Here is a 22,278-nt window from a genome sequence, read left to right as displayed (position 1 = left end):
TCCCGAGAAAGAGACCAACCCTGCAGTAAAGATGAACATGAGTGTGAGGAGGGTGTCAGCATTTTCCTTATGGCATGCCTGGAATGACCTCCCCAGCTGGCCTTTGGGCCCAGTCATACAGCCCAGCCCTTTCACCAGGCTGAGCAGTCTGTTGAGGGAGGCGGGGTGTAGTGAGCTCACTTCCATTTAGTAGGAAGCACCAGAGTATGGCTTTCAGTTGAGGATTCTGGTTTCTGAATGAGGGTGAGACCCTGCTTGGGCCTGGAAGAAGGAGGGCCAACCCGTTTCTCACTTGGGCAGTGCCCTTGGGGGTAGGTGTCTCTTTCCAGGGCTCGTTTTTCCAAGGTAGGCCCCTTCCCTCCAGGCTACTGTGGGGGGAGGAGAGACCACAGCCAGGTCCTTCTGGTTGCAGGAATCCCCCCTCCCCCGCCCCCCAGTTTCATCCCAGTCCAGCCCCAGGCCTTTTCCAGAAGCATGAGAAGGGATACCTTTTTCCACAGCTGGGCTTGCAAGAGAATGGTGACCCCATTTATTTTCCTTTGTGGTGATGAGGAGGAGGGGGAACTCGCTCTGCTCTGTAAGAAGGAAGAGGGAGAAATAAATGCTCCGTAAGGAGGAAAAATAAATTCTGACGCAAAGCCCACCATCCCAGAATGTTTGTTTTTTTAGGCAAGTCATTTCCCAGCTTGTGTAGGAGTCTCAAAAAAAAAAGCAAGAAAAAAGGATAGTGAGTGCATTTTGCTGGTGTCATTTCCTGGCTGAGGCAGGGGGCTACAAATAGCTTTTTTGTAGCTCAGGGCTCACTCTCTGTGTATCAGCTTTTTGTGCATGTCATTAAACGCATAATGCAAGGGTGGGCAAGTCTGCCGTCCAGCAACCACATGACAGCAGCCCTGATGGGAGAGGCATATTCTTGTGCGGTGGGCATTCATTTCAGTGGAGCCTGACTTTAAATTTCACAGCAGCAGAAATTTTTCAGAATGTCAACAACTCTGCTCCTCAGAGATGAGACCAAACTTTAGGAAACAGACCCCACCTTTTGGGGTCGAGTGGGAATTCGTTTTCCGTGCCCCCAAATTATACGACGGTGGTGTCAGACCCTAGAGCCGCTTTCCTCAACCTGATGCCCTCCAAATATTTTGGACTACAACTGAAGCTGTGATGCTGAAGCTGATGGGCTGCAATCACTGGCTGCTCTCGGGCATGTGGGTGGTATCCTTCTCATGCAACGTGGTGGTATTCTTCTCATGCAGCTAACTGAGTTTTCCTGCCCACTTTGTTTCAGGCTTGAAGTGAAGCTAAAAAAGGAGAACTGGGGGCCCTGGAAGGCTGGTGGGTCCCGCCAGGTGCAGTTCAGCCAAGGCCAGGGAGACGTGGCCATTCTCAAGCCAAGTAATAAAGTGCTGCAGGTCAGCATCGGGCCTGGACTCCCAAAGAACTCCCGTACGTATGAAGTCCCCTGAGGTCGCAAGCAGGGAGGGGGAGGAGGGCCAGCAACCATGGCCACCTGGCCCCTGCTGCGCAGCTGCCTGAACAGGTGTTGCAACTTGCCTTGCAGGCCCCACCAGAAGGAATGTAACCCAAGGCAGGAGCTGTTCCAACAGGACCACACAGGGCCAGCACTACCCCATGAGGGCCGCACCGCCTCCCCCTGGTTTGTATTTTGGAGCAGATGTTGGCAAATGATGCTCTGGTTAAGGGAACACACATGGCTAATCATGGAAGACTTCCGAATTCCTTGACTGGGGTGAAGGTGGGGAGGGCACCTTTGATGGTTGTCTTTTGCCCTCTTCTGGAGAGATTCCCATTTTAGGAAGAGCTTCCCTTTTCATGGCAGCTGTTTGGGCCCATCAAATTTACATGGCTTTAAGGTTTAGCGCTGGGACGCGGGTGGCACTGTGGGTAAAACCTCAGTGCCTAGGACTTGCCGATCGTATGGTCGACGGTTCAAATCCCCGCGGCGGGGTGAGCTCCCGTCGTTCGGTCCCAGCTCCTGCCCACCTAGCAGTTCGAAAGCACCCCTAAGTGCAAGTAGATAAATAGGGACCGCTTTATAGCGGGAAGGAAAACGGCATTTCCGTGTGCTGCGCTGGTGCTGGCTCGCCAGAGCAGCTTCGTGCATATCGCCTCATGACAGTAGAGGCAGAATATAGCCACTGTGGCTAGCAGCCATTGATAGCCTTGCCTTGCCTTTCATGCATTTGCCTAATCAGCTGCATCTTGTAGTAGCAAATTCCATCATTTAACAATGTGCTGTATCCATGGTTTCACTATGTGCCATATGAATAAGGACTTTCTTTTGTATGTCCTGAATCTCCCAACATTCAGCTTGACTGGATAACCCTCTTGGATTCTAGTGTTAGGAAAGAGGGAGACCAGCCACTTTTTCCTTGCCACACGTAATTTTGCACATTTTTGTATGTCTCCCAATTACTCAGCTTTTTTTCATGTTTAAAAACCCCCACCAATTTGCAGCCTTTTTTCATCTTCTCTGTTTGATACCTCTTCAGTATGTTTTTCAGATGTAGCAATGATAATGAGGTGTAGTATTGACTTCTTCTTTTATGATCAGCTTCCTCAAGCTATTTCTGTTCTTACTTCTAAAGGAAAGGCAGGGTATATATATATTTAACAAATGAAGTCCCAAAGTTTGCCACACTGGTGTTTTTTTCAAAGCAACTGCTGTCGCCTATGAATGTTTGGGTGAGGGTGTTATACACTAGCCATGAAAGCTGAGAGAGGCAAAATTTCAAAGATAAAGGAAGGTAGAGCTGGAAAAGCGATTTTAAAAATGCAGCCAGAGATTGGAATACAGTGAGTTGCCTTATCAAGAGTCGAATCCTTGATCTATCTTTCTCATCCTTGATGACGCTTAACTGGCAGCGTCTGCTCCCAGGGTTTCAGACCAGAGTCCTTTCCCCCTCGTGCCTGGAGATGCCACGTCAGGGATTAAACCTGGGTGCTTCTGCATGCCAAGGCTGTGCTCTGCCATGGAGCCACTTTCTTCTTACATGGGAAGAAGGGCTAAAACATTTAGGGATTGAGCTGCTGTTGCTTTGAAAGACAGCTGGGGGAGGAGAACATGATAGAGGATTCTACAACAGTGCTTGGAGATATTTTTTTCTCCCTTTCTTTTACATTTCTAGAACTCAAGGCCATCTGCTGAAGTTGGCAGTAGATGCAAAAGGCTTGCACCGTACATAGTTAATGAAAGGAGCTGCCTGCTGCGGCTGCAAAATGTGGTTGTGATGGTCACTGGCTGACATGGCTTTAAAAGAGGATTAGGCATTGTAATGGAGGAAGAGGTCTGTCAGCAGTTATTGGCCATATTGGTTAAGCTTCCATGTTCAGAGGCGGCGGCAGCATGACATTTAATACCAGTTAGTGGAAGGAGGAGCAGCAGCAGGAGTTGGTTTCCCCAAAACATCTGGTTGTCCACCGCAGGAAGCAAGGTGTTGGGTGAGAGGGTTCTATGCTGGCCTAAAGGGGCAAGGCCTGCTTTGGGTGGCAGAATTTAACTGGGAGAATTTTCAAATGGGTAGCCCTTGTGCTAGTCTCTTGAAGCAAAAGCAACAAAGAGTCCTGTGGCACCTTAAAGACTAACAAAGAACCATCAGTAGATATGCCATAATCCACAAGTCTTGTGCCACAAGACTCTTTGTTGTAACTGGGACAGAAGTTATCCAGACTTAGAAAGGTATTCTGAGGGGGTTCCCTGTGAATGGAGAGTGTGGGCTCCCCCAGACTCACGTCTTGAACTATTTCTAGGTCTTCATCAGAACGGGGTGATAAAAATCCCACAGCACACACCCCACCCTCAAGGCCTCGCAAGCCAGCGATGCAGCCAGAGAAGCCTGTACACCAGTATGGCGCAGCCCCCGTTGCCTCAGGTCTTGGGTGGATCAGATCGAATTTCCCAGCAGCCAGACAGCTTGGACTTCCTCAAGGTCCCAGACCAAGGGGCAGCCGGGTAAGTGCACCATCCAATTAAGTGGATAGCTTGCTTGTCTGAAGTCAGGCAGCTGATTGGCTGAAGGGTTGTTCCTGGGTTCATGAAGTAGGTCTTCTGTGCCTGGCAGTTTCTGTGAACTGCAGTGGAGAATCTGGTGTCCTGCCAGTTCTGTGTTCTGTAGAGTGCTTCATAGAGGCATCTTTTGACAGGTGGGCCCTTGATAGAGGCCGGTCATGATCCAGAGAAGCACATGTGTCAGGCCTGCTCCCCAGCTCTCTGTACCTGTTTGGGCAGCAACAGAAACTTGACACATGCATTACTCCTATGTAGGGTATCCTTGAGGTTTTTTTAAAAAACATCTGTATGTTGAGTCTAGTTGCCTATGTAGGAAGGCCAGCACACAGGTGCTTCTTCACATGTAGGGGCTCCATGACTAGAAAACCATGTGTTTTTTTAAAAGGGCAAAGCTAAAATGCAGGCCCCCGCCCTGGGTCTGTAGGTGGCTGTGCCTTACACACAGATAACACATCCACAGGGCTAGAATCTCTTTATACAGTGGTGCCTCGCAAGACGAAATTAATTCGTTCCGCAAGTCTCTTCGTCTTGCGAGTTTTTCGTCTTGCGATGCACGGTTTTCCATAGGAATGCATTGAAAATCAATTAATGCGTTCCTATGGAAAAAGCCTTCCCCCGACCTCTTCTGGCGGGCGGCATTTTAAAATCGCCCGGGACAGCGGAGGACTTCTCCGCTGTCCGGGGCGATTTAAAAGCCCCTGGGAAGGCAGGCAGGGGGGACAAAGGCTTTCTCGCCCGGCCGCCCGGCTTCGGGACATCGTTCCGATGCCGGGCGGCTGGGGGAGGCTTTCCTGCCCCACCGCCCGGCATAGGGACGATGCCCCGATGCCGGGCGGCTGGGGGAGGCGTTCCTGCCCCACCGCCCGGCATCGGGACGATGCCCCGATGCCGGGCGGCTGGGGGAGGCGTTCCTGCCCCACCGCCCGGCATCGGGATGATGCCCCGAAGCCGGGCGGGGGGGGAGGCGTTCCTGCCCCACCGCCCGGCATCGGGACGATGCCCCGATGCCGGGCGGCTGGGGGAGGCGTTCCTGCCCCACCGCCCGGCATCGGGACGATGCCCCGATGCCGGGCGGCTGGGGGAGGCGTTCCTGCCCCACCGCCCGGCATCGGGACGATGCCCCGAAGCCGGGCGGGGGGGGGAGGCTTTCCCGCCCGGCCGCCCGGCTTCGGGACATCGTTCCGATGCCGGGCGGCTGGGGGAGGCTTTCCTGCCCCACCGCCCGGCATCGGGACGATGCCCCGAAGCCGGGCGGCTGGGGGAGGCGTTCCTGCCCCACCGCCCGGCATCGGGACGATGCCCCGAAGCCGGGCGGCTGGGGGAGGCGTTCCTGCCCCACCGCCCGGCATCGGGACGATGCCCCGAAGCCGGGCGGCTGGGGGAGGCGTTCCTGCCCCACCGCCCGGCATCGGGATGATGCCCTGAAGCCGGGCGGGGGGGGAGGCTTCAAAAGCCGTCCGGGGGCTTTTAAATCGCCCCGGACAGTCCCGGGGCGATTTAAAAGCCCCCGGTTAGGCAGGCAGGGGGGGCAAAGACTTTTGCCCCCCGCCCGCCTTGGGAAGAGGTCCTGGCCCTCTTCCGAAGGCGGGCGGGGGGCAAAAGTCTTTGCTCCCCCCTGCCTGCCTTTCCGGGAGAGCGGAATGCCTTCCCGCTCTCCCGGAAAGGCAGGCAGGGGGGAGCAAAGACTTTTGCCCCCCGCCCGCCTTCGGAAGAGGTCCAGGACCTCTTCCCAAGGCGGGCGGGGGGCAAAAGTCTTTGCCCCCCCTGCCTGCCTTCAAAAGCCGTCCGGGGTAGCGGGAAGCGCTTCCCTGCTATCCCGGACCGCTTTTAAAATGCTGGCGGTGGGGAGCAAAGCCTTTCGCCCCCGCCGGCCTTCCTGGACCTCTTCTGAAGTCCGGAGGGGGGGGAAGGCTTTGCTCCCCACCGCCAGCATTTAAAAAAAGGTCCCCGAGATTTCCCTATGGGCTTTCGTCTTGCGATGCAAGCCCATAGGGAAAATCGTCTAGCGAAGCGTCGCAAAAACCGAAAAACCCTTTCGTCTTGCGGGTTTTTCGTCTTGCGAGGCATTCGTCTAGCGGGGCACCACTGTATAGAGGTTTCAAGATGTATGAGAAATCTGGCTTAGAGTAGATAACTTCATCTCATTTCACTGCAAAATGGAACATGGGAAGCTGCCTTCATAACAAGTGGTGCACCTACATTGAGCATTATTACTTGGCAATGACTCTTGATGGTTTCAGAGAGGGGTCTTTGCCAGCTACACCTGGGAATGTGAGAGATTGAACCAGGGACCTTCTGTATGAATAGCATGTTCCCTATCACTGAGCTATGATTCACTCCTAAATATTAACATTTCCTAGCAATGTTCCCTGCCATCCTTTTCCCCGCAAAGTGAACATGGGCTATGTCTGGGAGCTACGACTCATTCTCTCATACATGTGTATTTTTCTGTCTTTGATTTTTTTAAAAAATCATTTGCAAGGAAATAATTTCAGTGTACAGAACTCAGTAGGTTGGAGATGAATGTGATTAGAGGGGGTGCAGGTCCCTGCAGCTATTCTTCCTGGCTCAGATGATCAGTGTGTCTCATATCTGATTTACAGATGTGGAAGGCACAAATACTGTTTTGAAACCATCTGTTGGGAGGGCAGCAGGAAATGCTGTTTGTGCTGTGATGGGGTTAACTTTGTACAGTGGCCAGCAGTGCCACCTGCTGTTTATTCAGAATGACTGCATGCTTTCTGATGGGAATCCACTCATTCCACCTTTAATTCATGGGTTCACATTTAAGAAATTAGTAGATTGTATATTTTTATAAGAAGGTGTGGAGTTCAAAGAGTCCTATTAGATGAGACCAAAAGTTCTTAGACCAGAACAGGCATAGGCAAACTCGGCCCTCCAGATGTTTTGGGACTATAACTCTCATCATCCCTGACCACTTGTCCTGTTAGCTAGGGATGTTGGGAGTTGTAGTCCCAAAACATCTGGAGGGCCGAGTTTGCCTATGCCTGGTCCAGAATCTTCTTTCTCACCCCTTGGGTGCTTCTTATTCTAAGTGTCCGGGTGTGGCAATGAATCGTGGCTGCCAAGCCTAATGACTTTCCTGTGTGTGTCTGCAGCGTTCGCAGGCAGACTACAAACCGGCCCCCACCTGCAGGGGGCAGACCCAAGCCACAGCCGAAACCAAAGCCTCAGGTACCCCAGTGCAGGGCGCTGTATGCCTACGATGCTCAGGACACAGATGAACTCAGCTTTAATGCCAATGATGTTATTGATATCATCAAAGAAGGTAAGACCTCTTTGTTTTTACATTTTCTATGACCAGTGGTGAGAATATTGAAAATATGTTCCATCTTTCCATCTTCTAGAACAGGCATAGGCATACTCGGCCCTCCAGGTACTTGGGACTACAACTCCCATCATCCCTGACCACTGGTCCTGTTAGCTAGGGATGATGGGAGTTGTAGTCCCAAAAATATCTGGAGGGCCGAGTTTGCCTATGCCTGTTCTAGAAAGACCCTCCCCCCACCTCTGCTCCAGAGAAGCATCTGGAAGCATTGTGCCTCTGCTTCTAGTTAAGCAGTTTGGTTAACCATCCAAACAGGGAAATGTGATTTAACCTTAACCATGGTTAGTTGTGGGGCTGTTTTATAGCCAACTTCATAAACCATGGTTTGAAGCAGACCTAGTATCCAGCCAGTTAATATTAAACTACAATCCCAGTTGGACTACATGGGAAATGGTTTAACTAAAATCTAAAGCTTTTAAAATCTTCTTTGGCTCTGTGGGAGAAGGGAAGAGACCAGGAAGACTCATTCACATGCACAGTGGCACGGGTGGGGAACCTTTGGCCCTCCAGATGTTGCTGAACTACAACTCCCATTATCCCTAACCATTGGTCATACTTGCTGCAGCTGGTGGGAATTATAGTTTAGCAACACCTGTTTTATTTATCTGATAAGTTCATTTTCACAAAGGTTAATGGCAGCATTTTGCTCCCACCCCTAGTTTTCTTTTAAACCAAATCACTCCTGACATAGACGTTTCCACAGCGGGAAGTTTGGAGAAGCGTATGTTGGGACAACCCACAGATTTGCTTCTAAACTCACTCCCTTTCTTTTCCAGATCCCTCAGGCTGGTGGACAGGCAGGTTAAGAGGGAAAAAAGGACTCTTCCCAAACAATTATGTGACCAAAGTATAATCCTGCAGCCCCCTCAAGAGGCCCTTGCGACCATAAAGGTGCTGCCGGTTGTGCTTTTCCAGCTGCTGTGGTCTCCTTGTAAAGCTACAGTTCTGTGCAGCATTGATAATAGACAGCAGTTGCTTCATCAGTGAAACTGAAAGGCAAAAGATGGAAGAGGGGGAAGTCCCCATGTTTACTCTCCAAAAAGCCAAAGCCGATGTGTCAGCTGCCCACGATACCAAACCAAGGAATTATTTATTTTATTGAATGCTTTTTTCTCATGAAGGAAGAAGAGTGTGTTTAAATTCCATTCTTTTTTTAAAAAATGCCTGAAAATAGCAAGGTGCTCTGTGAGGACTTTGGAAGAGTTACATACACACTTTTTACAAGTGCCTTTAGTTGCTCTGGTGACTTTCTTCTAAATTATGTAACAAAATAATGGCATTATTATGCACATTTCCTCTGTTGATGACTTTGCGGAGGATCACAGTAATAGGTTATGCTGCTACCTGCCTTAGAATAGTAGGATTCTATTTCTTCTTGGACTCTTTGTCATTCTCTTCCCCCAAGCATGTATTTTAAAAGGCCTCACAGCAAGCTTGGCCAGGTTTACTTGGGAGCTACAATGATTCTGCAAGGGCACTGCGACCAAAGAAAGGCAGCCTTGTATGCTGTAAATGGTTTGCGTTTATGTTGACTTGTTAATGTGGCTGGCCCATGTTGGTTTTTATTATTGATGCATCTGTTTGGGTGGGGGACGGGACCTTCCCAAGGAAGCTTTGTGCATTTAATGAATAGAACTTATGAAATATACATTTTAAAAAATCAATTAACAGGCCAACCTGTATGAATGTACACAGCAGTAACCCACTGTACTTAATGATAAAGGTAGCTCAGTTAGCATTTTGGGGCCGGGTACTTCTACCTATGCACTATTCTTTAAGGATAAAGTCAGTGTTACAAAACCTTGATTAAGCCCAGCTGCCTTTCCCATCAGCCACAAAAGCTGTTGCTTACCCAATGCATGTTAATTTATCCATTCTCTTCTCAACCACCATCAATAAAAACATAGGAATTACTGCAGCAGTGTGGGGGGCTTTTATTGCAAGTGGGAATTATGCTCTTGTTAGTGGGAAGTACTGGTTAACAGTACACATTGCAGCTGAAGCATAAAAGGTGTTCCGAGAAAGGGACCGCAGCCCTAGTGGCAGAGTATCTGCTCTGCACACAGGGGGACCAAGACACATTCAACCCCTGGATGTCTCATCAAGGTGGTCGGTAGGATGTGGCAGGTTCCGCTTGCTCTGCATCTTATGGCTGCTGGCCCATCCTCCGTGGCCAAGAGCCTGCCAGACTCTGCACCAACCTTCCCTTGTCCTGAGGGGCCTGCAGATGGAGCCAGCTCCAGCCACCCTTCTCTCTGTACAGCATTAGGCCCTTCCACCATGACAGATGCCTTGAGAATAAAAACATTCATGCTGCTTTCATGCATATTTAGCTGCTTCTGCTCCAGAACAAATCTAAGCAACATCAGGAAGTTCTGTGTCATAGGACCTCTGCTCTGTCAAATGTAGTAGAAGAATGGAGCTCAGAAGCACGTAATCTGAAATCTAGCTGCAGCAAAGCACTGGAGCAAGAAGACAGAAGTGTTTTCAAGTGGCTTCCAGAAACACTAAACTTTTAAAAGTAGCTGCTACCACCAGAAATTCAACACACTCTGCCACAATACAAGATTTAAATGCTACAGTCAGAAATACTAAGGATGGTACCAACAAGCTTACAGAGAAAGAACAGCAACCCCCCCTTCCCACAGCACCCTACAATCAAGGCTCAGGCTGTATTCAGACACCAAGGGTGGTAGGACTAGGAGTGATTGGGCACCTTCTTGTTTATGAGGGTTTGTTAAACTCTAATTGTCCCATTTTACCTAAACCTGCACACACATGGAACAATCCCCCCCCCCCCGCAAACCAGGATTTCAGGCCATGGGTTTGACAAGACTGAAAATGATGGTTAACCAGCCTCCGGCCTCATCAGTAAGGCTGCTTAAACTTATTTGTAAATGGTAGAGCAAAGCTAAGGCTTTGCCCAGAGCTTCTCATTTTCAAGAAGCAAAATATTTCAAATACTATCCTTTAGTAAGGTACAGTGGAATTCTTACTGATGCACAAACACAAAAACCAGCAGTAACTTACAGGTATTTTAACACCGTCAGTTTTAGATCTCCTAAACTGTATAGAAGGCAAATTGTAACAAGGTGTGATTTATTCCAGATGTTTAAATTTGGTTCCAAAAAATGCTGGAAATGACCAAAAACATTTTCTCTTGGCCTGTGAATGCCATTCTGGCTCAGTGCATCATTTTCATTTTTTGGGGGGGGGGGGCAGCAGAAGGTTGCTTCACCCTGAAGTCTTAATCAGTGTCTGGCCAAGAACAGCAAATCATTGTTGGCCAAGAAAACACACTGCAGTGAGGGGACCGCTTCTAGCTCCTGCGCATAAGGAGATGTGCAACATTTTCAAGGCATTGAAATGCTGTGGAGCAGAAACAAGAAAGGAAGCTGCCTTCTGGCCCTCTTGGGCTTTCACTTACCCTGGTAAGCCCAAGCAGCACAGTGAGGACGACAGCTAGAAAGAATGGATGGACTTGCAAGACTGCCAGACTAGCAAAGTGTTGCTCTGCCTTGGTGACTCCTGCTTTTTGACTCCTGCTTTTTGTTTTTGTAAAAGGACATTTATTTATTTTACAATATCTTTATTATGTACAAGAATATGGAATATTTGTTTAAGAGCAACTCTAAAGAATTCACCTTAAAAAGACCTCCAGAAGGCCACATCCAAAAACTGCATATTTTCTTCCATGTAATGATTGGGCTGTGCTCACATCAGCTGCCTGGCTTCACCCAGCAAAGCTGCTGCAAAGTCTTTAATGCTGCTGGAGTTCAGCTGAGGGATAGTGCTGATCCTCAGGAATTTGCTGCTAGAATATTTGTTCTTGACAGCCTGTCAGAGGTGTGAGGCGGGAGAAGGTTAGGTTGCAGAGAATATGTTTACCTTGCTGCAGGAATTAAGCTGCTGGTTTTCTTCCTGAGAAACTCATCACTTACACTTGACTACTTGCAGGAGAATGTCAAATTCTCTCAACAACTTTTATTTTTGATGGCAAAGAAACCAAGGTCTCCTGGCACCCTGCTGCTCTACTTTCTTTGGCCTAAGGGGAAAGGTTTGTGCTCATCTGATTCCAGCATCCCAAAACAAGAGCACCCAGAAAGGCAGCCTTTGCAAACTTGGTGTGCTCCAGGTGTGTTGGCTTGGGCTCACTGGAGCTTTAGCCTAAAACATCTGGAGGCCAACAGCTTGGTGCAGTAAGATATTGATGCAAGTGCTCCTTGCTTGTGTTATCGAAAAGAGGCAATCAGAAAAGGAAAGAACAGTAACATTCAGACTATACAGGCTCGAGTGTCAGATGTTTCAAGCTAAAAGGGGCTTCCAGCAAAGGAAGCACACCAATACCCAGGAGTATGGTGTGTGTAATTTTTTGCCCTTGTTTTCTATATTCCTCTTGTGAGCATGCAGAACAGTCAGCACGCTCACCAGAAGCAAGTGGACAAAGTGGTCTCCTCCCCTCCCCCTTTGGGGTAAGGAGCACAATTCAATGCTAGAGCACCTGGTTTAGTACCAGGTTCAAGCCATAAAAGCTTTTGCCAGTCAGTGTAGAAAGTAATGAACTAGGCGGGCTAATTTGGTCTAAATATATAAAGCAGCTCCTTGGGACTTCAGGTGTCCCCCCCCCCATGATCACAGATGGTGGGGTGGCAGCAGTGGTAGAGGGTTTCTAACCCCCACTATTAAAGGAAAATAGAGCCAGCACCCAGATCTCAAAGCATCTGGACTTGCCTTATTTTAAGAGAGTGGCAGTTTGCATTCCAGGCTCCCTCCCTCTTGCCCTGTTCTCTTTCCTGGGGTGAACACACCCACCCATGCCCCACAGTAGTTGCCTATAACAGGAACATTAAGCCTAATAGCAGCCAAGGCTGCTAAAATAGGAGCAGATACTTACAAGGTGTTTTGTTAGATTCCTGTTGACTCTGACAACATTCTTGGCCATGTGCTCCATAACAGGGGTAAGACTCTCCTCTTCATATCCAGTATAATAGCACAGCTTGGGGTTCTACAAGGGAGAGGCGGCGGTGGCTGTCAAAACCTGTCCCAAGAGCACTGTAAACCCCCACCTGCCAGGGCCACCCATAGTAGCTAGGCAGGACCCGGCAAATCCTTTTGAGCTGTCAGTGGACCTCACAAGCAGACTTGCTCAAACATTTGTGAGTCAGTAACTTGTCTGTAGGTTTGCAGGACTTAAAGCAAATCGCTTTCTGACTGGGTTATGATGCTGGTAGGGCCTGAAAGCACCTGTGGCCAGCACCTTGCTCATGCTAAGAAGGTCCGGGTCAGTGCCTAGAGGCAAGGAATGCCAGGTATTCTCTTCACAGACTCTCCGCAGGGGCCTCTAGTCCAGTTGTCCAGTTACTTGGGGGGAGGATGTGGTCTCTGCCCCCTTCCATACAGCTTTCACTCAACCAAGACTCACCCACTGGCCTTCTGAGAAGACCTTCCGAGACAGGCAAATTGCTGCAGCTGCAACCTCTGAAGGATTATAATGCACCATATTGTAGTCCAAAAGGGTCAGTTCCATCAGGTACTTTGCTAGCAGGTACGATTCAGCAGATGCCTGGCAAAACAGGAAGAGCACTTGCATGAATGCAGCCTGCCTCTAGTTTTAATGCCTACCCAGAGAAGCTCGTGTATCTTTGATTTTACTGGAACTTGTAACTAGATCTAGAGCAACCGCCACAACCCTGATACTCTCCAGGGTTCTGGACTACAATTCCCATCAGTTGTGGTCCAAAATATCTGGAGGATGCCAGGTTGGCAGGGGTGGTGGCTTAAGTCAAAGGAGAGTTCTTAACTCCCTTCCTAGCTGCTGTGCCCCTCTTTGCTTCATGACTAGGTGCACTTGCCTTCTCTAAGAACCCATGCTTCAGTCCTGGATCATCATAGGCACAAGTACAGTCAGCTCTTATTCATCCTGTGGTCCCTTTTCTTTCATCTAGCCTCTCCCTTAATAGCTGCTTTGTCTATGCTCATTTAGTCACTTGCCAGAGGCCTTAAACCCGTGTTCCTTTCCAGCCCCTTGCACATTTGTGTACTTCAAGAGCAGAAACAAAAAATGGCTTTCATGGGAACAGAGGGCTTGCACAAATTAGTGCATTCACCTCTGGAATCTACACACAGCACCAGGAGACTCTATTTGGCTTGCACATGCCCCTTCCCCTCATTACCAGATACTGTAGTGCCTAAATCAAGTGATGCCATGGTTGGGTCCCAGACCTCCTTCCCGCTCACTCCAACACACAGTGGACACTCCTTTCAGAAGAGGCTGGTCAGCACCCCCACCCCTCAACCATACTCAACATCCTATTACCAGGCTAACCAGGCTCAAGGTACTGGCAGATGGACCTACATCAGAAACTTTGGCTATTCGCCTCAGGAAGTGGAGTGGTAGCGGTCTTCCTAAGGCAAAGTTAAGCTCCTTAAGGATCTTCTGCTCCGTTGCCCGGATCTGAGTCGGTGTGTATGCTCGGTCGGTCATGTAGACAAAATCCAAAATACTTGGCGGATAGATCTCTTCATATTTTGCAGCCAGAAGCATTGCAGTAACACCGACCAACTGGAGTTCCTTGCGGGAGACAGGCTGAGCCTAGTTTGACACACACAATACTGGTTGTATTACACAAATGTTGAGATATTGAGACACTGCCTTGCTCCTCACTTTTGCACAGGAACAGCTCTCAGGAACTGACAAAGAGGTTACTTAATAGGACCTTCTTTATAGTTCTCAATACAGGTAGGTAGCCGTGTTGGTCTGCCATAGTCAAAACAAAAAAAATTCCTTCTAGTAGCACCTTAAAGACCAACTAAGTTAGTTCTTGGTATGAGCTTTCGTGTGCAAGCACACTTCTTCAGATACACGCAATAGTTTGGGTTTCAAGTGTGATGGTGTTTTGGAATCAAGCTAGACAGAGGCCACCCTGCCCTCTGCAAAATCAGCTGCACCATGGTCTCAGAGGATGTTCTGCTACCTACAGCTTCCCAGAGATACAACTCCTAGGAGCACTTTGGAGAAGCAAACACCTCACGTTTTAAAATGGGGATGCTTCCAGAGTATGTCCACCACCTAGTTGAAGCTAAGTTGGTTTGAGTCTGATGAGTGCCTAGAGGGTCGTCATGCACACGCGTGACACTATGGGTCTCATGTAGGAAGTGGGGGTGAGATATAAGCATAAGGGAACCAAAGTTTGGCTGACTGGAATGTAGTGAGTGCCAACAACAAATTCCCAGTATACCTTAATTCAAAGCATGGGGAAGATTCCAGTTACTGCTTTTACATCCCAGTATGAGAGATTAAGCCCATGCTTAAACCTCCCTAGTTGACAGTGTCCACTGTTTCAATATCAATCTCCCACCCCCAGTGTGATGATGCCTTCCTTGCCCTGATAGGAGTTGTGGTCCAAAACATCTGGAAAACACCACACTGCAGAAGGCTACTCCACAGCTCAGTCTATGCAACTAGGAACCCCACATCCATCCACCAAGCCCCCACCCAGCAAAAGCGGCATCTCAGAGCTCAAAACAGGAGTTTCATGCACAGTGCCACCGTTCAAGCTTCATATGTGCTATAAACGCCAAGCTTACTTGCAAGAAGCGATCTATGATGGCCACACACATGTAGAGAGTGTCCTGCATAAGTTGGAACCTTGCATGGAGCTGGATCAGCCAGTCAACAAGAATGGCCCGCATCCGCCCATTGATCTCTGTGCCATCAAGGTAGAAGGGAAAGACACGCTGCTGGACCTGTTGGAGAGGGTCAACTAGTTCAGAGGCTTGTCCCATGTTTAGATAGCTGGCAAGGTGGGAGCAACTAGAAGGGAGTCAGACCCAAAATGCATTTGTCAGGGTTCAGGTCCCAAGGACTCTGGGGCATGCCTGCTTAGTTGTTAGCAGAATAGCAGCTCCAAGTAGGTGTGTGGTTCTAGGAAGAACTCATGATGCAGTAGATTCATTAGTAAAAATTTACTAAGGCAAAAATAAGCTTGACAGTTCAATACCAGATCCCTGGAATGGCAATCTCTTTACAATCCAGTTGCAGCAAAATATAACAGTAAAAAACTTAAACGTACTATATACACTAAGCAAGTAAAAATCAATTCAGAAAGAGAGTGAAGGAACAGTAGAGAGAGTGAAAGCAAGAATAACATGAGATCCTGTTGGGCTGCATTCATAGGCAGACCTTGAAACACGAGCTCATTCCAGCTGCATGTCTGTTCCCTTGGAAATCTTCCAGACAATCTGGAAAATGCTAGAACATTTCTGTTAGCTTCTACAAGCTTCCACGAGTTCTGTACCTCAGAAACGTCATCACAGCTGACAGGATTCCCCATCCAACAGCAGCAGCCCAAACACCACACACCAAGTGGGAAGGAGGATGTTTCGCTGCCAGGCATAAATACCTCCAGTTGCCTCAGGTACTGGTAGATATCCTTCACGTAGTCACTGCACATCTGGGGGTCCTCCCTGTCACCAGCATCAATATCTTCTATATTGCCCCGCAGCATCTCAGAAAAGGCTTGGCACAATTCCACTTCCATAGAGAATGAATTGGGATCCTAGTTTAAGAAGCAACACACACCCCCGACACACCCCAGTTGAAATTATTTTTAACTGGTACTTTGTTTGATTTTCTTGATATTTCACCCTGCCCCTTTTTGTATTAATATTGTTAACCACCTGGTGACCATTTGGTAGAAAGGCAGGATGCAAGTTTAATAAATAACATCTAAGAAAAAGAGATAGCAGAAGTGAAGCCACAACACCAAATGGGAGATTTGGGAGGCCCACCAATGCTCTTGTAATAAACTACAGAAAGAGAGGATGGGAGAGGGTGTTCTGATCACTCCCTTGCACCCTTGCACTCGCTCACCATTTGCCAAGCACCTGGCCTTTGCTTTCTTCCAAATAATAATCTGGCAAGGTGGGTTATACTTGCTCAAGGGCACACAGGTCAACATCACGTCTCAAGAGGAGACTGAACTCACATGTGCCTTTCACCAAATGGGGATAGAAAAACTTGCATATCACTTGCAACAGCCACATTCCAAGAGAAGTGGTATAACTTGAATCTCACTTAGGAAGAATAAGCCTCCCCCATGCCCTCTTCATCCCCTGTCCTGCAAAGCAATGCTGGTGAAACCAAGGTACTTGAAACTTTAGGGATGAAGAAAGCAACTGGATCCATTCGCCTGTAGCACCAGACACCTGCCTGAAAAGGTCGAAGGATTAAACTAGGACCAAGAAGATTCCAGCAGCACCAGTAGAGCCGGCTAGTCCTCCTCCACTTTGGTCCAAAGATGCTTGTAAAAAATAGTAATTATTAATTGGGTTGGGAGAGCCAAGTTAGATGAACTGTAGGAGCACAGTTGGCCGTGAGAACATGGGAAAATGGGTATCAGACACTGAAATTGTTGTACTGAAGACAATGAATGAATGAATGAATTAACAGGTCTCTTTACTAAACATCTGTAAACTACACTGCAACTTGTGGAGGTAGGAAGCAGAAAAGGGGAGAACATTTAGAGAGGTAGCCGGTGCTGTGGTGGAAAGAGTCAGGAAGAGATTTTTTTTTGGCTTCTAAATCCCCAGGCAGCACCAGCCACTCCCCGCTAGACAAAACAAAATAAAAGCAGTCCGCTACCAATATGTGGTCTTCGCCATGGGACCACATCCAATCAGTGCTATATGCACTGGCTCCCAGTTGAGTACAAGGTCAGGTTTACGGTGCTGGTTTTAACCTTTAAAGCCCTATACGACCTGGGACCCTCATAACTACGGGACTGCCTCTCCTAGTACGCCCCGCGGAGGACCTTATGGTCCGCAAGCAATAACATCTTGGAGGTCCCGGGCCTCAAGGAGATTAGACTGGCCTCGAGCAGAGCCAGGGCCTTTTCGGCCCTGGCCCCAGTCTGGTAGAATGCTCTGTCGCAAGAGACCAGGGCCCTGCAGGACTTGACATCTTTCTGCAGGGCCTGCAAGACGGAACTGTTCCACCAGGCCTTTGGTTGAGGCTCAGTCTGACCCAGTGGCGGAACTTCATGCTCTGGCACCGGGGGGGGGGGGGGCGGAGAGCAGGCAGGGGCGGGGCTGGCACATGTCCCAGGGGCGTGGCAAAGGCAGAAATGCAAGAGGCAACGCCCCCCACAGCTAAAGGGCTAAAGTTACCTTGAATCCTTTGGGTCTTTGGGTCACCATCCTGTTGCTGATTTCTTGCAAAGGTCCCCGTGGACCATTTAACAGGCTGCGGGTCCTGCCATGATCTACTGTCATGTCTTTCTTCAGATGGTTTAGCATCTAGAAAGTGAGGACCAGGCATTACTTCTTCAAGGGGCTGTGCCCGCTCCCAGAACCCACTGATTAAGACTTATCCACTATGTGGGCCAGCATACTAGATTCTAAAAAAGGCCCAGAACATTTTGCAAGGTCATCCACTCTCGAGACTCTGCAAGCTAAATTATGTAGTTGTAGGCACTGCATGTCTTATTGCTTAAGCAACACTACCAAAATACTGTGAAGATTTCTGCAAGTTCAGCCATAGAAAAGGTGGGACATCAGACAGGATGACGAATAAGCCCACAGTTTACATGCCGGTTACGCTCCAGGGGCCACACCTAAAGCCAAAATCACATATAGTCAAAACCCATTCGGTTCAATGGTGGGTGAGATTGCCAAAGTCATTTTTTCACAGAACCCCACCCCTTTCCTCCTGTTTATATTATTACTGTATTTAAGTATCACACACACAAAACTGAAGTTAAATGTGTGTAAATTGTGGGATTACTGTACGCACACACATGGATTTTGATTGTCATTTCCCACACACTTCCAAGAATATATGTGTAGCCTTAGAGTTTTGATGCCAATAGGAATGAATTCTGTACCAGCTAGTAAAGCTTATGTTTTATCCACTCCTGGGATGGAATAAGAGAATTGTACAGTTTGAAGGCGTCAAAGATCATCTATGGGCCAATAAATCATGGCATATGCCCCCTATGCTCATTACCACACTTCTACAAGATAAAGAAGCTATTGCACTGCACTGGAAAGAACGTTACCAGCATCTTCTTAACCGCAACTCCCCCATCCTCTCACAAATCCCACAAAAACAAATTAAAGATGAGCTTGCAGTACCTCCAAATCTGAGAGAGTTGTGTACAGCTATTAACCAAATGAAAAACAACAAAGCCAGAAGACCTAATGGGATACCTGCTGAAGTCTTCAAAGTGGGTGGAATCGAACTTACACAACTTCACAAGCTCATCAGAAAAATCTGGGAGAGAAAGGAGATCCCAGCAAACTTTAGGGATGCCAAAATTATCAATCTCTTTAAAAAAAGACAACAGAACAGATTGCAGAAACTATCGAGGTATCTTTTTATTAGCTGCAGCCAGCAAAATTCTTGCAAGGATCTTAGCAAACCGTCTCTTAACAATATCCAAGGCTACCCTTCCTAAATCCCAAAATGTTTTTAGACCTTCTAGGGGAACAGTGGACATGATTTTCACTGCTTGACAGCTTCAAGAAAAATGCAGAGAGCAAAACCAACCCCTGTATATGGCATTTATTGACCTTACTAAGGACTTTGACACTGTAAATCGTAATGCCCTGTGGACAGTCCTTCTGAAAATTGGATGCCCAGATAAATTTGTGAACATCGTTCTGCTCCTGCATGACACTATGACAGCAACAATCTCAGATAACAATGGTTCTCAAAGTGAAACATTCATAGTGGGATCAGATGTTAAACAGGGTTGTGTTATCGCCCCAACTCTATTCATTATTTTCATTGCCATGATCCTACACTTGGTCAAAGGGAAACTCCCCACCAGAGTAGAAATCATATATCAAACAGATGGAAAGCTCTTTAATTTGAGTAGGCTGAAAGCAAAGAGTAAAGTTACCGTAACTTCCACCTTAGAGCTTCAGTATGATGACAATGTAGTGTGTGCACACTCAGAGGATGACCTCCTAGCCATCCTAAATATCTTCACAGAAGCTTACGAAAAGCTTGGCCTATGGCTCAGCATCCAAAAAACCAAAGTGCTGCACCAACAAGTACAAAATAACCTCTCTGCAGCACCGCAAATCCAACTCAATGCTGTAACATTGGAAAGTGTTGATCACTTTTCCTACCTGGGCAGTTATCTTTCCACAAGGGCTGACACTGATGCCAAAATCCAGCATTGCCTGAGCTCTGTGAGTGCAGCTTTCTCCCAATTGAAGTGCAGAGTGTATGAGAATCAGGACATTTGCAGGGAAAGCAAAATGCTTGTTTGCAAAGCTATTGCACTACCAACTTTACTGTACACTTGTGAAACATGGACCACTTAAAAATGCCAACTCCAACTACTTGAAAGATTTCGTCAGTGGTGTCTGAAAAAAATTACACTTCACTTGGGAAAACAGGTGTACTAATGCCAGTGTACTGGAAGAAGCAAAGATCACCAGTGTTGAAGCAATGATTCTTCAACATCAACTTCTTTGGACTAGTCATGTTGTTCAGATGCCTGATTATTGCCTTCCAAAGCAACTACTCTATTCCGAACTTAGAAATGGAAAGCGTAATGCTGGTAGTCAACAAAAGAACCTTAAAGATGCTCTCAAGGCAAATCTTTTAAAAATGCAGAATAAGCACAGGTGACTGAGAAACACTGGCCTGTGAGCACTTCAGTTGGAGAACAGCCTTTATCAAAAGTGTCATGGACTAGAACTCTGGATGAAAGGGAGACACAAGCTCAGAGGAAGGCAAACCCTCACTGTGATCAACTCTTGCCCAGAAACCTATGTTCCCCCTGTGGAAGGATGTGTGGATCCAGAACTGGCCTCCACAGTCACTTATGGACTCACTGTTAAAACCGTGTTCATGGAAGACAATCTTACTTGGCTATGAGGGATCTCCAAAGAAGAAGGAGGGGTGGAGGAGAGAACAGTGGAAACCACGTTTTACTCAGAGTAAACCCACTTAAATTTATGAGCATGACTATGCTGGGTCCTCTAATTTTAATGCCTCTGTTTTGAGAAAGACTTTGCAGCAGAGCACCATATTCACCCCCTTGGAATCATTTATAAGCAGCTAGATATTACAGAAGGCCCCAGGGGTTTACAACGAAAATGCCACTAGTGGCCCCGGAGAAAGTGGAGCCAGTCCTGGAGGGAAACTTGACCTTCTGAGAAAGTCTGTCAAATGGAAATTTCTCTACACCCAACAACAATACGTGACCAGCGCCGGTAGCTCTTCAAGGGGCAGCGCGTTCCGCAGGCACAAAAACGACAGTCAGGTCAAGGGCGGCTTCTTGGCCCAGGGGCGGAACCACCCCTCGCTCCGCCCTTTAAACCCCAACGAAGCTTTCCCCCTGGACCTCAAACCTGGCCGTGGGGTGGCAACAAGAAGCCCCGCGGCGGGTCAGTCTCGGAGCACCCAAGCGACCCTCGGACCAAGATACGCGTCACGGACCTCATGCACACGTGCAGCTGGAGCCGCGCACGAGTGGAGCACAAGCCCAAGAAGGAGGAAAGCCGGTTCGTCACACGTTGCCACTAAGCCAGTGGCGGGGAGTTTCACAGGCCACGACTCAACAGACCCCTTCGTAGCTGCGCCGCCATGGCCAGCACAGCCGGCGCCTCGCGCTTTTTCAAGGCCGCCGCCGCCGCCTCGCCCTTCTGAGGGGATCCTAGCGGCGTCGCCATTGGCTCTTCGCGTCGAGCCCGCCTCGCACAATTGGCTGCCACTCTCTTGTGCCCGCCCCTTATGCCTGTGTTGCCAAGGCGACTGCGGCCTTCAGCTGCGGGCTCCGACGCTCGAGAAGGGCGAGAGGCGACACATTCTCTCAGGGGCCGCTAAAAGCGCGCAAGGCGACATGGGAGTTGTAGTCCTGCCTGGGAAGATGCTCATCTTTAGGAGTTTTTGCAAGTCGTCGGTTCGAAACCTGCCGTTTCCTTTGCGCGGAAAGTAAGCAATGGCTGCTCACAAAGATCAGTAATGAGACAGCCCCCGTCTTCAGCTTTCGCGACGCAAAGACAAAACACAAAAGAAACGGGGACTGAGAGGGAGGAGGGGGAAAGTAAACCCGGGCATTTGCTACAAAGTTCTTCTAACGATCAGCTGGAATGGAAACGGTTCAAAGGAGAGAAGCCCACAGTTGCTGGTCTCTCCAAATGATGGAGAGGCCCTGCAACCCCATCTCAGGCCCTTTACAGTAACCTCATGCACATTGGAATGACCCACGAGAATTGCCCTGCTGGGTTCCTCTTTTACTCTCTTGCAAGTGATGCTTGGTCTGCCCCATGGTAGCAATATTTTAGAAAAATAGTTTTGTGACCTGGTATTTGGGCCATGAGGGACGCAGGTGGCGCTGTGGGTTAAAGCCTCAGCGCCTAGGACTTGCCGATTGAAAGGTCGGCGGTTCGAATCCCTGCGGCGGGGTGCGCTCCCGCTGCTCGGTCCCAGCGCCTGCCAACCTAGCAGTTTGAAAGCACCTCCGGGTGCAAGTAGATAAATAGGGACCGCTTACCAGCGGGAAGGTAAACGGCGTTTCCGTGTGCAGCTCTGGCTCGCCAGATGCAGTTTTGTCACGCTGGCCACGTGACCCGGAAGTGTCTTTGGACAGCGCTGGCCCCTGGCCTCTTAAGTGAGATGGGCGCACAACCCCAGAGTCTGTCAAGACTGGCCCGTACGGGCAGGGGTACCTTTACCTTTTACTATTTGGGCCATGAATAATTATTTTAGGGTATGGTGTGGTCCTATGGATAAAATTGCTGTTACTTTTTACAGTTTATTTCTGATATTTTTCCGTTGTTCTGACATATGGTTATCTTCTTACTGCTGTTTGCTGCGCTGTGGTCCAGAGGAAGAGCGGGATACAAAATACTGAATGAACGTCCAGTCCAATGTGGGATTACT

The 22,278-nt window shown here is 48.5% G+C and overlaps 2 protein-coding genes across 8 annotated transcripts in view; one reads left to right on the top strand and one right to left on the bottom strand.

The window, feature by feature from the left end:
* The window catches only part of MYO1E (myosin IE), a 106,262-nt gene extending 96,972 nt beyond the window's left edge, over positions 1 to 9,290 (top strand). Inside the window, exons 24-28 of the mRNA XM_081887614.1 lie at positions 1,286 to 1,443; positions 1,559 to 1,654; positions 3,769 to 3,970; positions 7,147 to 7,316; positions 8,153 to 9,290. Of these exons, the coding sequence (XP_081743740.1) occupies positions 1,286 to 1,443; positions 1,559 to 1,654; positions 3,769 to 3,970; positions 7,147 to 7,316; positions 8,153 to 8,229 (703 nt within the window). The 3' untranslated portion in view covers positions 8,230 to 9,290. The remainder of the gene's footprint in view (positions 1 to 1,285; positions 1,444 to 1,558; positions 1,655 to 3,768; positions 3,971 to 7,146; positions 7,317 to 8,152) is intronic.
* Positions 9,291 to 9,294: 4 nt separating this feature from the next.
* On the bottom strand, positions 9,295 to 21,077 carry CCNB2 (cyclin B2). Of its 7 annotated transcripts, none has more exons than XR_014162709.1 (9): positions 19,512 to 19,714; positions 17,544 to 17,672; positions 15,779 to 15,934; positions 14,964 to 15,122; positions 13,732 to 13,968; positions 12,799 to 12,939; positions 12,271 to 12,381; positions 11,021 to 11,213; positions 9,295 to 9,838 (listed from the first exon to the last, which is right to left on the bottom strand). XR_014162709.1 is itself a non-coding variant. In XM_081887769.1 (9 exons), the coding sequence occupies exons 3-9, from the start codon at positions 17,670 to 17,672 to the stop codon at positions 11,091 to 11,093; spliced, it is 1,056 nt and encodes a 351-aa protein (XP_081743895.1). In that variant the 5' UTR covers positions 18,585 to 18,648; positions 20,833 to 21,077; the 3' UTR covers positions 9,295 to 11,090. The 7 variants fall into 7 exon arrangements, 3 of the variants coding, with proteins under 3 accessions (XP_081743895.1, XP_081743894.1, XP_081743896.1); XR_014162710.1 differs by having other exon boundaries at positions 9,295 to 9,772; XR_014162711.1 differs by having other exon boundaries at positions 9,295 to 9,767.
* Positions 21,078 to 22,278: the final 1,201 nt, after the last annotated feature.

This window comes from Podarcis melisellensis (genome assembly GCF_964234715.1).
Source record: "Podarcis melisellensis genome assembly, chromosome: 14".
NCBI classification, from domain to species: Eukaryota; Metazoa; Chordata; class Lepidosauria; order Squamata; family Lacertidae; genus Podarcis; species Podarcis melisellensis.
Note: the sequence above shows the minus strand (reverse complement) of the source record. Positions and strands in the feature narration are given on the sequence as shown.